Source organism: Halichoerus grypus, chromosome 7 (genome assembly GCF_964656455.1).
Source record: "Halichoerus grypus chromosome 7, mHalGry1.hap1.1, whole genome shotgun sequence".
Taxonomy (NCBI): Eukaryota; Metazoa; Chordata; class Mammalia; order Carnivora; family Phocidae; genus Halichoerus; species Halichoerus grypus.
In genome coordinates, this window is record NC_135718.1 from 53,068,833 (window position 1) to 53,083,838 (window position 15,006).

The 15,006-nt window shown below is 38.1% G+C and overlaps 1 protein-coding gene across 7 annotated transcripts in view; it reads left to right on the forward strand.

Moving 5' to 3' along the window:
* MICU1 (mitochondrial calcium uptake 1) overlaps positions 1-15,006 on the forward strand; it is a 246,921-nt gene that overhangs the window by 47,109 nt on the left and 184,806 nt on the right. For all 7 annotated transcript variants that reach the window (XM_078077609.1, XM_078077608.1, XM_078077612.1 and 4 more), the window contains one exon: positions 7,073-7,234. In XM_078077609.1, coding sequence (XP_077933735.1) covers positions 7,074-7,234 — 161 coding nt within the window. In that variant the 5' untranslated portion in view covers position 7,073. The remainder of the gene's footprint in view (positions 1-7,072; positions 7,235-15,006) is intronic.

Here is a 15,006-nt window from a genome sequence, read left to right on the forward strand (position 1 = left end):
AGTGAAAAGCAGTATCTCAGTAGAGTTTTAATATGCATTCTCTTATTATTAATGAGATTGAGTATCTTTTCATAGTTCTCAGAGCCATTTTTACTTCTTTTTCCAACTGTTTTTTAATTTCTTTAGCCAAGTTTCTGTTGGTTTATGAAATAATTTAATAATATTTTATGAGGGCGCCTGGGTGGCTCAGTTGGTTAAGCGACTGCCTTCGGCTCAGGTCATGATCCTGGAGTCCCGGGATCGAGTCCCGCATCGGGCTCCCTGCTCAGCAGGGAGTCTGCTTCTCCCTCTGATCCTCCCCCCTCTCATGCTCTCTCTCTCTCTCAAATAAATAAATAAAATCTTTAAAAATAATAATAATAGTATTTTATGATTAGCATATTTAATATTTATATTACATTGTATTATGTTATACTATTGTTTTTCTGTAGTTGGGCATTTGATCTCTTTTTGGAGTGTGGCTATTACATTTATTTTGCTGAGAACAGTTATTAAAAAGTTTTTTTCCCCTTTAGATTATTTGGGAATCGAGAATTCTAGGATTTATTTTAAGTTTTTGTACTAATTAGCTGTGAGAAAACCACATAACTTATCTGGATCCCATTTCTTTTTTCTTTTTTTTTTTTTTTAAAGATTTTATTTATTTATTTGAGAGAGAGAGAGAGAGAGAGAGCACATGAGAGGGGGGAGGGTCAGAGGGAGAAGCAGGCTCCCTGCCGAGCAGGGAGCCCGATGCGGGACTCGATCCCGGGACTCCAGGATCATGACCTGAGCCGAAGGCAGTCGCTTAACCAACTGAGCCACCCAGGCGCCCTGGATCCCATTTCTTTATCTGTAAAATAAAGATGTTGAATTAGATGATTTCTTGGTCCTGTGACCCTTTGAAAGTTATCAAAAGCAGTGTATTAAGCTTAATAGTCTTAAAATAACATAGAAACACAGCAATGTTATGTTGTTAACAGGTTTTAAAAATCTCGTTCTGTGTCTTGTTAGATAGATAATGTTTTCCTTTGGTAACAAAATTAGGTTTCACTTGCCTCCCTTGATATTTCTTGGTTAGAAATACCTCTTCATCTTTTTTCAGTTCCCATGAAAGCTACTTTTTAGAGGCATGCCTGTTGGGTTGGCGGGGAGGTACTGTTAGGGAAGAAAAATGTACTCCTTTTAGTTTAATGTAATCCTTCTCATAAACATGCTTCATTACTGCATAACTGCTGCCGGTTGGCCTACTCAATTTTCCAGACTCAGTTGGAAAGCTGATCTCCTTAAATCTGTTCACGTGGTCTCTCATCAAAAATTAATACATTCAACTAGTTACACTCTTTCTTCACTACAAAGTTAGGAATTAAATTATAATAGAGACTTTTCTCAGTTTTTTTTTCTTTGTTTACTTGGCATCTGTGAAAATTGCCCTAAAGAAGATGAATAGATATATCTTTTTTTTTTTTAATATTTTTAAATTTTTTACGTAATCTCTACACTGAATGTGGGACTTGAACTCATAACCCCAAGATCAAGAGTTGCATGCTCCACCAACTGAGCCAGCCAGGAGCCCCTAGATATATCTTTTTTTTTTTTTTTTTAAGATTTTATTTATTTATCTGACAGAGAGACAAACAGTGAGAGCGGGAACACAAGCAGGGGGAGTGGGAGAGGGAGAAGCAGGCCCTCCGCCGAGCAGGGAGCCCGATGTGGGAGTTGATCCCAGGACTCTGGGATCATGACCTGAGCCGAAGGCAGACGCTTAACGACTGAGCCACCCAGGCGCCCTAGATATATCTTTTGATGTGTGTACTTTGGGGAATGAGATTAAAGCCAGTGGTGAAATGAGATGTAGACAGTAACATTTAAATTGCAACATCAAAATGTAAGTAGACTGTTAGTAGAACTCAGAACTTTCAAAATTTAAAATCTTCTAGCACCAGAGCATACGGATGTGGATTCTCAACACTAATAAATCCTGATTATATGATATGATCTTACTCCCCCAACCTCAAATGAAATAGATTAAACTTTGCCGTATAGCTTTTCACCAAGATTAGAGAGCTTTAAGAGATAAAAGGAACCCTAAAGCTCAATTAGGCAATTCTCTCATTTTATCAAATTCTTCCTTAAGAAAGAGTAAGCTTCCTTTGTGCACAGCTGTTTAGTCCCAGAGTTGAGATTAGGTCATTGGTCATTGGATTCCTATTTCATTTCACTTTCTACCATCCGCTACTTAGTGTTATTATTGTTTTAATCTCTTTCTCCTTTCTGTCTTCCATATCTCCTTCACACTTACATATTAATGTGTGTTGGACAGTGATATCTGATGGTTTGTCTCTTTGGATATTTTATTTTATTTCTGGTTTCTGTACTTATCGTCTAGGCACTTATCACCCAATATTTTAGGTTATTAATTGCCTTCTGGCTGTACTCACTACTGCCATTACCTCTCTCTGCCTTTGTTGTTTGCAGTTTATTCTATTCACTACTGGTAAGTAGGTATTCTTCCAGAAAATACTTTCATCACGTTCTTTTCCATGTACTAGTTTCCTGTTGTATATATGATCAGAATTCTCAGTCCAGAATTCAAATGACCTTTTCAAGTGATTATAGCTTACCTATTTGATCATATGTGTGTTTATATTTTTTTACTGAAAAATGGGTTTATTACATTGGTGAACATATGTCTATTTATGAGATGTCTATTTTTTGGACATATTTGTATTTATGGAGAATATCTGATTAATTGTGAATTTATCTTACAGTCTTACACATTCCTTGCCTGTTCCAACTTTTGAACTGGTTATGTTATTTGCCTTTCACATTGAAAACTTCTGAGTGCTCTTTTCTTTCTGTTGTCAGTGATGAATAATGTTTTCTCCAGATATGTTTTAGTTGTACTCATTTTTATTATAAGGAGAAAGATTTATTTGATCTGAAGAGAAACCAGAGTATTCATTTTTATGATAGACAAAAGCAATGCTATGTATCTGAATGCACTGTGGGTTTGGAAAATGTTATTTTATTTTTATTTTTTTATTTTTATTTTCTTTTATTTTTTTTAAGATTTTATTTATTTATTTATTTGAGAGAGAGAAACAGCATGAGAGGGGAGAGGGTCAGAGGGAGAAGCAGGCTCCCCGCTGAGCCGGGAGCCCGATGTGGGACTCGATCCCAGGACTCCAGGACCGTGACCTGAGCCGAAGGCAGTCGCTTAACCAACTGAGCCACCCAGGCGCCCTATTTTTATTTTTATTTTTATTTTTTTTATTTTTTTTAAAGATTTTATTTATTTATTTGAGAGAGAAAGAATGAGAGACAGAGAGCGTGAGAGGGAAGAGGGCAGAGGGAGAAGCAGACCCCCTGCTGAGCAGGGAGCCCGATGTGGGACTCGATCCCGGGACTCCAGGATCATGACCTGAGCCGAAGGCAGTCGCTTAACCAACTGAGCCACCCAGGCGCCCTATTTTTATTTTTTTAAAGATTTTATTTATTTATTTGACAGAGACACAGCGAGAGACGGAACACAAGCATGGGGAGTGGGAGAGGGAGAAGCAGGCTTCCCGCCTGGCAGGGAGCCCGATGTGGGGCTCGATCCCAGGACCCTGGGACCATGACCTGAGCCGAAGGCAGACGCTTAATGACTGAGCCACCCAGGCGCCCTAAATAAATAAAATCTTTAAAAAAAAAGTGAATCAGTTGTTGACAGGCAGAAAGAAAATATAGTGGACATTCTCCTGATGCTATATTTTGGTAGAATATGTGCAGTAAAATGAGTGATTTCTGGGGCTGGAGAAGGGTATAAGAATTGTGTTGCTGCAGCTTAGGTCATAGGAAGTAGGAGAGAAAAATAATTCTTTTCCCACTTTGTCCATAAGAGCAGGATTTAGCTCCAACTTTGAAATTGGGCCTAGGTTGAATGAAGAGGGCTAGGGGAAAGGTTTACTTAAGAGATTATAGGTATAGGTCCCAGAGAAGAGTTAGTAACTGGCTCCATGATCTTAAGAGACAGCTAAGTAATCTAACTTGATTTGAACCCAAGTGGTAAAAGACATACTTTTCTTAGCATATTGGGGCTTAGAAGTATATTTAAATGTTAGGAGCTAGTACCTGTGTGATTTGTACCTTTACTTTCATGTGGAAGTACATTACATAGTTAAATATTTTATTTTATTTTTTTTATTTTTTTTTTTTTTTAAAGATTTTATTTATTTATTCGAGAGAGAGAGAATGAGAGGGAGGAAGGTCAGAGGGAGAAGCAGACTCCCCGCCGAGCAGGGAGCCCGATGCGGGACTCGATCCTGGGACTCCAGGATCATGACCTGAGCCGAAGGCAGTCGCTTAACCAACTGAGCCACCCAGGCGCCCCATAGTTAAATATTTTAAACACCTATAATGTAACAGGCCCCATACTAGACCATATGTTTATGATGAGGAAAAAAATAATTTTGGCAAGAGCCAAGTGGGGAAGGCAGACTTACATATGAACAAATGTATTCATTGCCATGGGAGATATGTATAAAGTCCAAGATAATTTAAATTAGGAAGCAGTGAACTGTGCTTGGAGACAATCAAAGGGGAGGAGAATGAATACTTTATGTGATTTGAAATGAATTGCCACTATAAAAAGTCGTATAACCAGGAAGAAATGCCCCTTTCTCTTTCAGTCTGCCTGTTGGAATAAAAGAATGAAGACTATACTCTGGCCTCAAGATACTGTCTAGAGGAAAAAATCATTTTCTATCAATTCTCTTCATAGAGGTGCCAGAACTGATCCTGTCATTTGGGGTGTCCATGAAATTTCTTTGAGTTGATCAAAATTTTATACCATTCTGAGTCTCAGAACTAAACAAAAGCCTTCGCTGACTAACCTAGTCTTACCCTGGTGTTTAAACATTTTTTTAATTCTCTAATATCTATACCCTAATATTTTTATACTTCTTCAGGATACCAGCTTAGAAACGTATCATTTGAATATATTTCATGTATAGCTTGGCTAATTAGAATGTAAAATTCTTTTTGGCTCTTTAGGTCTTACATAGGGCTGAATAGTATGAACTTAAAACATTTTTGTTGAGGGGCGCCTGGGTGGCTCAGTCGTTAAGCGTCTGCCTTCGGCTCAGGTCATGTTGGAGCCCCGCATCGGGCTCCCTGCTCAGCGGGAAGCCTGCTTTTCCCTCTCCCACTCCCCTCGCTTGTGTTCCCTCTCTAGCTGTCTCTCTCTTTGTCAAATAAATAAATAAAATCTTTAAAAACAAAACAAAACGGGGCGCCTGGGTGGCTCAGTCGTTAAGCGTCTGCCTTCGGCTCAGGTCATGATCTCAGGGTCCTGGGATCGAGCCCCACATCGGGCTCCCTGCTCAGCGGGAAGCCTGCTTCTCCCTCTCCCGCTCCCCCAGCTTGTGTTCCCTCTCTCGCTGTGCCTCTCTCTGTCAAATAAATAAATAAAATCTTTAAAAAAAATAAAAAAAAAAAATAAAAACAAAACAAAACATTTTTGTTGAATGAGAACTTCCCAGTAATTCTGTTATATGCTGAATTAGTTAGCTTTTGCTGTGGCAGTAAACAACCCCCGATTTTAGTGGCTTATAATCATAAACATTTATTTCTCACTAGCATTCTGTAGGTTGGTTGTGCTCAGCTGGCTCAGCTGATCTTCACAGTGCTTGGCTCCAGCCTGAGATACGTTCGTTATTGAACCCAGGTTGAAGGATCATGTCTATCCTGGGCATGATCTTCTCTTCATAGAGTGTAGGAGCACAAGAAGGCTAACAGCAATACTTCTTAAAAGTGCTTTGTGGAACTGGCCCACATTCTGTTGGTCAAAGCAAGGTCAATGGCAAGATACGTATCCAAAATAAAGAGTGTGGAAAATTGTATTTGCCTATGGGATGGGGGATGGGAGAGTGAATGTTTTTTGAATGATAGTATGACCTAATACAGATATTTCTGAGTTAAACAATGAGAGGAACAGGTGAAGTTATAAGTATGAAACTAAAGAATTTAGTGGGTAGGAGGCCTTCCAAGGACCTGGGAATGAAAAAGATTTAATTAAAACTTAAATTACTTAATTAAAACTTAAATTACTTTAACAAAAACAGTATCATCACAAGGTAGGGGGGGCAGCAAAGTGTCCTAGAACCTGTCCAGAACCTGGGTTCTCATGTTAGTCCATTTATTTTAGATTCTGGATCTACTTCTAGCTGCATACTCTAGAGCAAGTCACTGTATCTCAGTTCCCACATCTTCAAAATGGTTTGTGCCACTTATAAATCTGTTGCTTTGCAATTCTAAATTCCTCCTTCAATGTCCTTTTTGTGATACTGGAAATTTCTCTCTTGCCACCTTTTGTTAAGGTTTGTCAGTAGAAGGGCTAGAGGGAGACTAGAGAAGGAAGAAGTTTGTCTTCCTGATTCTTGTATGCACTGTAGCACACAGTGGCCAGCAGTGTGTGGGACACCCTGGGACTCTCAACCCGTAGGTAGTTTTAGCAGCAGTACTCCCAAATGCAGTTTCCCAGGGAGTTCCATACTCTGACATCTCCCCATGGGTACTTTCCTGAGTTCCACTGGAATGTTGAATTCTCCTACTAGATGACTTTATAGTGACTTCTGATGGCCTGGCACTTTAGTAAATTTCTCAGATATCCACGGCCGTGTCCTCACCACGGGCCTGTATCTCAGCCCTGTTGAGAGTGGCCACTTTACAGATTTATTCCTCTCCTATTGTTCTGCATCAGCCTTTGAAATAGTAGCTGCTCCCTACATCTGTGATCTCTTTAACCCTTAGTATTTTACCCCTGTTATAATTAATAATGCTTTACTTACACTTTTCCTGTTCAAGTTATCATGTTGTGTTTTTTGTCTTCTAATTGTACTTTGATATATCAGGTTTATAAGTAGTATTTTTTTCATACAGTTGTTCTGAGGATTAAATTGGATACTATATGGTATTACAAAGTGTTTAGTGTCTGTCATTGAGTAAGTCCGTAATGTTTGTTGGCGACGTTGATACTGCCATCGTCATCATTTCATCATCACTGTTGCTACAACTAGTTAGGAGTAACATTTTTACTTTTTATCCACAGAATGTTTCGTCTTAACTCCCTTTCTGCACTGGCAGAACTGGCTGTGGGCTCTCGATGTTACCATGGAGGATCACAGCCCATCCAGATGAGGCGACGACTAATGATGGTGGCTTTCCTGGGAGCATCTGCAGTAACTGCAAGTACCGGTCTCCTGTGGAAGAGGCAAGTGTTAGCTGAGGATCCTCTTGCTGCGCGTGCTTTCATTTTTCCAGTTGTCTCTGTTATCTCAAAGGATTACATTGATTTCTGGCTTAACTGTGTACCAAAATTTCTTGCCCAAATTATTTGGCATTGATAATATGTGTCTATGAGATAAGATGTTTCAAAGAATTCAGCTATTGTGTCAAAGCAACAAATAGGAAATATTCTGCTTCAAGGTCTGCCTGTCTCCTCTGCTGAGCTATTTAAATAAATAAATAATATATAATAGTAAGTGAATAAATTTAATAATTTACCAATTTAGCATGTACAATTCACTGGTTTTCAGTATATTTACAAAGTTGTGCAGCCATCGCCACTATCTGTTTCCAAAAATTTCCATCACTCCATAAAGAAACTCCATGCCAGGGTGCCTGGGTGGCTCAGTTGGTTAAGCGACTGCCTTCAGCTCAGGTCATGATCCTGGAGTCCCAGGATCGAGTCCCGCATCGGGCTCCCTGCTAAGCAGGGGTCTGCTTCTCCCTCTGACCCTCCCCCTCTCATGCTCTCTCTCTCAAATAAATAAATAAAATCTTTAAAAAAAAAAAAAAAAAGAAACTCCATGCCATTTAGCAGTTATATCCTACTTTATCCATCCCTCCCGACCCTAAGCAACCACTGATCTACTTTCTGTCAATAAACAGTAAAATGGGGATAATGATAACACCTATCTCAAAGGGTAGTTACGAAGATTAAATAAGTTATTGGTTTTTTAATTTTTATTTATTTATTTTTATTTTTTAAAGATTTTATTTATTTTTTGACAGCGCAAGAGAGCACAAGCAGGGGGAGCAGTAGAAGGAGAGGGAGAAGCAGGCTCCCCGCTGAGCAGGGAGCCTGATGTGGGGCTCGATCCCAGGACACTGGGATCACGACCTGAGCTGATGGCAGATGCTTAACCATCTGAGCCACCCAGGCGCCCCAGGGGTTTTTTAAAAAAGCATTTTGCTTTATTTAATTTTAAAGTGGGCTCTTCATCTCACGATTCTGAGATCAAGAGTTGCACATTCTACCAACTGAGGCAGCCAAGTGTCCCAAGTTATTATATGTTAAATGCTTAAAAAAGTGCCTAGCCCTCAACTTTGTAAATAAAAATCATTTATGGAGAAAGTACTTGGCACATAGTAAGCTATCAATAAATGTTAACTATTATTATTGGATATAATATGAAGATGAGAAGTGAAGAAAGGAGATAGAGTACTAGCAGAAAAGACTGGGTTTCCAAGAAAAGTTGGAGTTGTGATATAAAAGATCCTATATGCCATGCCAAGAAGTTGCAATTTTAATCTCTAGGCAATGATGAGTTAAGAGGTTTTGAAGCAAGAGACTGATCACAGACAAGTTTGAGGAGAGATTAATACAGCGACAACAGTAGAATAAACTGGAATGGGAAGAAGCTACTGACACTAATACTAGTTTGAGATGATGATGGGGTTACTGGAATCTTAGAAAGGAGTGCGTGAGTTTAGAAAAATTTCCAGGTAAAATGGACAGGAAGAGAGACAGAAAGATATAGACTGTGGGACACAGAAGGAGGAAGATAGGCAAAAGAAGGAAAGGAGGAATAGGAAATGCACCCTTTGTCCTTTCACTGTGATAAATAGTAAATGCTTAGTAATTTCTTCAGGGATGCTTTCCTACAACGGAATTAGAGGACCCCATGCAGGTGCATTTTGCATTGTCTTTGGCTTAGTCTGAAATCAAAGATGACAACAGCTGTACCTGAAGAAATTGAGAAGTTGTTTGATGATTTGAATGTTTAAGAAGTTACTACTCTTTCTTTCTCTGAGTCACTTTGTTTATACTACTCAGGTTAAATGCTGATGAACAAGTTTAGGTTATTTTACTTTTATTAATTTATGAAGTTTTTATGTAATATTACTCCCAGAAAAAGAATAAGACGATAATTAGGAGTGTTATATAAAGGAAACATTCCTATATTTGTGGTAATTTTTAAACCCCAAAACATCCAAAAGCAGAAAATCTACATATTGACAGTGTGTTCCCAATATGAGCCTTCTTCTAATGCATATGCTTTTATCACAGATTCTAATTTCATGAATGTTTCAAAATCATAAATATACCAAGTACCAAGATTTTAGTGGTCAAAGATTGTTAGGTTTGTGCCTTTGCTGTGCCATTTAAGAAGTTATAATGAGATAACTATAATTATTCTCAAGTTTTGAAATAAAAAATAAATAAAACTCAAGATCAATAGCAAAAACTCTCTAAAATGATTGTGAATTATCTTGTCAGAGAATGCAGGCATAGAGTTTGCCATTTAATTTTATATCTTTTTTCCATCCTCTTTTAAAAAATTGTGAAATGAGCAGAAATAAAATGTTTTCCTAAGAAGCGAGATTTAAAGCTCTTTTTGAAAGGGGGCAGGATATAATATTAAACTTAAAAATTTTTTAATTTATGAACTTTAAATTTTAAAACTTTAAAATTCATAAATTTAAATTATAAAGAATATGATCCAAAAACTAATATAGAAGTAAAGAAAAAAAATTTTTTTTTCCATCCCCAATCCCTGTTCCTGAACAAAAAATAATATAATACAATAATGTAGTTTTGAATCATATAGGTAAATAACAAAGAATACAATTTGGAATGTTTGCCTTCAAAGTGAGTATGTTCTGGGATATATAATTAGGTATGTGTATAGACCAGATATACTACCTAAATCCATTAACATAAATTAAGTATGATCCTCAGAAACCATATTACAATACTGTTAGAGAAGGACCATTTGTCATTTTACTCTTTTTTTTTTTACTTCCTCAGTCTCAAGAAAGATACTGAGATATAGTGGTAAGGATTCAAGGTTTGAAGTCTGAGTATGTGGGTTTAAACTGGCTATATAATCTATCTAATATCATTCTTCTACAGCCTTAAGTAATTCCTTCACTAGGGGTTCTTATCTGCTGGAGATAGATTCTATCACCTTTTGTCTGGAAATGTCTTTATTTTGCCTTCACTTTTGAAGGATATTTTCACTGGATATAGAATTCTAGGTTGACTGTTTTCTTTATGGCACTTTAAGGCTGTCATTCTATTGTCTTCAGTTTTGATTTTGTTTTGTTTTGGTTTTTTTTCAGCATGGTATCCTCATTATATTCTAGTATTCTTTTTTTTTTTTTATTGTGGTAAGGTATATGTAGTATCAGATTTACCATTTTAACCATTTTTTAAGTTATTAACATTAACTACAGTCACAGTGTTGTGCGACCATCACCACATTCATCTCTAGAATTTTTTCATCATCTCAAACTGAAACTCTGGACCCATTAAACAGTAACCCCTCAGTCACTTCTCCCCCTATCCATGGATATTCTGCTTTCTCACTTTATGAATTTGACTATTCTAGTACCTGTAACCGACTGAGCCACCCAGGTGCGCCAAGCATGTGACTCTTGATCTCAGGGTTGTGAGTTCTAGCCCCACATTGGGTGTAGAGATTACTTAAAATTAAAAAAAAAAAAAAATAGAAGTACCATTTAGAAAATATTTTAGAAAATATCATTAATTGGAGGATCTGAAAAGATGGCAGCATAGGAAAATCCTGAACTTACGCACTTCCTTAAACATACCAAATCTGTGGCTACATACGGATAATTTCCCTCTGCAAAAGATCTGAAAACTATAGGAACTGCTCTCCACAACAGAGAATAGAAGGACCACATCAAGATGGGTAGGAGAAGCAGAGAGAGACACAGTCCTACAAAAAACCCCACCCCCTGAGTGGCAACATTTCAATAGAGAGGGAATTTCACCAGGCAGTGCTTCTCCCAGAGGAGGGAGGAGTTGGTGCCCCACATTGGGCACCCTGGCACCTGGGATCTGCACTGAAGAGACAAGCCTGAGAGTATTTGTCTTGCAAAACCAATGGGTTTGACATCCAGAAAATTCTATAGGAAACAGATACCCTTCTCAGAGGGCCCATGTGCAGTCTCGCTTGCCCTGAGACCCAGGAAAAAAAACAGCGACAAACAGAAACAAACTTTTCAAACAGTTTGAAAAGGACTTGCCAGTGACTCACAAACAGAAGGCATATGACAGGTGTGGAGGTCCTTCCTGAGGAGCAAGGGATTCAAGCCCTGCATTGGGCACTCCCTGCACCACCCCTGCACCAGAAAGACAAGCCTCCATTTTGTCTGGCTTTGAAAATCAGCAGGGCTTAACTCTAGGAGAGGTGGAAGGCCATAGGAAACCAAAACTGTTCTTAAAAGGCCCATCGACAGTCTCACTCACTCTGAGATCCAGCATATTAGAAGCAGTTTCAAAAGCACCTAGGCCATATATGAGGGTTTATTTACTAATTGTAGGGCTGTGCCAGAAGGGCAGGGTTCTGTAGGAACTTTTTCCAGGAATGGCACTGCTAGCAGCCACCATGTCTTTTGCCTTCCTTCAGCCTAGCTGGCCCAATGAAGGTGCCGGTTCTGACACTCTCCATTTACATTGCTGGCACTGCTTACCCTGCCCTGGCATTTCCCTGTGGACCGACCTGTCATGGCAGGTACTCCTCCAAGGCAGCTCCTCCTTTGCCTCACCTGATAGGCAGTCTCAGTGAGGACCGGTGTCCCTCCAAAGCGACTCCTTGGGAGAGTTGGGGGGGTCAGCCCTGCCCATGAGCACACCTGTAACAGTTGCAGCCAGGCCTTGCAGATAGCCACACCAGGTGCTGACCCCACCTACTAGACACACACAGCAGCTGCAGCCTGGCCTCTAAGCCTGCTAGGCTGGAGTCAGCCTCATCCACCAGTGCAACCACAGCAGTTGCAGCCCAGTCACAATAAAAGGGTGCCCGCAGCCTACATAGGCTGCCTGTTGTTGGGAGGGCTTTTAGAATGTATTGGACCTTAAACAACCAGCAACTTAAAATAGACTGCTATATATATGAACGTCATAATAATGTAACCACAACCCAAAAACCTATGATAGATACACAAAAAATAAAAAGAATCCAAGCATCACACTAAAGAAAGCCATCAAATCACAAGGGAAGAGAGCAAGAGAAGAACCACAAAAGCAACCAGAAAACAGAATCGCAGTAAGTGTGTACCTATCAATAATTACTTTACATGTAAATGGGTTAAATGCTCCAATCAAAAGACATAGGGGGGATTGAATGGATTCATCTATATGCTGCCTAGAGGAGTCTCACTTCAGATCTAAAGACACATACAAATTGAAAGTAAAGGTTGGAAAAAGGTGTTCTGTGCAAATGAAAGTGGAAAAAGAAAAGCCAGGGTAGCAATACTTAGACAAAATAGACTTTAAAACAAAGATTGTAATAAAAGACAAGGAAGGGCATTAGATAATGATAACTGGATCAATCCAACAAGAGGTTATAAAGGTTGCAAATACCTGTGCATCCAACACAGGACTTTAACACCACACATACATCACTGCAGAGACTCTCTAGATAAAATCAGTAAGGGAACAGTGGTTTTGAACAACACATCAGACCAGATGGACTAAATAGGTATATACAGAACATTCCATCCCAAAACAGCAGAATGTACATTCTTTCCAAGTGCACATGGAACATTCTCCAGAATAGATCACATGTTAGGACACAAAGCAAGTCTCAGTAATTTAAGATTGAAATCACATTAAGCATCTTTTCCAATCACAACAATATGAAACTAGAAATCAATTACAAGAAAATAAAAATGGAAAAAACACAAACGCGTGGAGCCTACAGCATGCTACTAAACAACAAATGCATCAATGAAGAAATCAAAGAGGAAATTTAAAAATACCTCAAGATAAATGAAAATGGAAAGACAGCATTCCAAAATCTTTGGGATGCAGCAAAAGCAGTTTTGAGAGGTTTATAGTGATACAGGCCTATACCAAGGAACAAGAAAAATGTCAAACAAATCTAACGTTATACATAAAAGAACTAGAAAAGGAGAACAAAGTCCAAAACTGGTAGAGGAAGGAAATAATGAAAATCAGAGCAGAAATAGACAAAATAGAGACTAAAAAACAATAGAAAAGATCAATGAAAATAAGAGGTTGTTCTTCAAAAAGAAAAATGAAATTGATAAACCTTTAGGCAGACTCATTAAGAAAAAGAGAGGACTTAACATCAGGATTGAAAGAAGTTACTGCTGACACCATGGAACTACGAAATATTACAAGAAACTACTATGAAAAATTACATGCCAACAACTTGGACAACCTAGAGGAAATACTAGATAAATTCTTAGAAACAAAAATTATTCCAAGACTGAATCAGGAAAAAATAGAAAATCTGAAAGAACAATTACTGGTAATGAAATTGAATCACTAATTATAATAATAATAAAACCTCCCAAGAAACCAAAGTCTAGAACCAGATGGCGTCACAGGTGAATTCTACAAAACATTCAAAGAAGAGTTAATACCGGTCCTTCTCAAACTATTCCAAAAATTGAAGAGGAAGGAACACTTCCGAATTTATTCTATGAGGCCATCACTTCCCTGATAGCAAAACAAAAGACCCTACAGAAAAAGAAAATTACAGGCCAATATGTAGCTCATATAACTGGAATCATACAGTATTTGTCCTTTTATATTTTGCATATTTAGTGTAATGTCCTCAAGTTTCATCCATATTGTAGCATATGTCAGAATTTCCTTTTTTTTTTAAAGGCTGAATAATATTCCATTGTATGCGTGTAGTCCATCTGGACTGTTGTAACAGAAACACCACAAACTGAGGAGCTTATAAACAAACATTTCTTACAGTTCTGGAGGCTTAGAAGTCCAAAATCACGGCGTTGGCAGATTCAGTGTGTGGTGAGCATCAGCTTACTAATGGCTTTCTTGCCACTGTAACTCTTCATGGCAGAAGGGTGCAGGGGAGCTTAGCCTTTTTTTTTTTTTAAATAAGCACACTAATCCCATGAAGATAGAGCCCTCATGACCTAATCACCTCCTAAAGTCACCACTTTCTGATACCGTCACCTTGGGTGTTAGGTTTTTAACATATGAATTTTGGGGGGACACATTCAAGCCATAGCACTGTGGATACCATGTTTTGTTTATCAGTTCATCTGTTGATGGACATCTGAGTTCCTACTACCTTTTGGCTATTGTGAATAATGCTGCTGTATAAGTATTTGTTCAAGTTCCTGCTTTCACTTTTTGGGGCTACATGCCCAGAAGTGGTATTGTTGGATCTCGTAATAGTCCTCTTTTTAAATTTTTGAGGAATCTTTATACTTTTTTTCCGTAGCAGCTGCACCATTTTACTTTCCCTCTAACAGTGCATAGGAGTTCCAATTTCTCTATATCCTATGGGTATAGAGGGAATATACTCCAATATAATAAAAACCATATATGACAATCCCATATGTAATATCATACTCAATGGTAGAAAACTGAAAGCTTTCCCTCTAAGATGAGGAAAAACACAAGAATGCTCACCCTTGCCACTCTTATTCAACATAATATTGGAAGTCCTAACCAGAGCACTTAGGCAAGAAAAAGAAATAAAAGGCATCAAAATCAGAAAGGAAGAAGTAAAACTTTCTATTTGCACATGACATATTATAAATAGAAACCCTAAACACTCCACCAAAGTAACTATTAAAACTAATAAATAAATTCAGTAAAGTTACAAACTGAATATACAAAAATTTATTGCATTTCTGTAAACTAACAGTGAACAATCTGGAAAAGAAATAAAACAATTCCATTTACAGTTGCATCAAAAAGAATAAAATACTTATTAATAAATT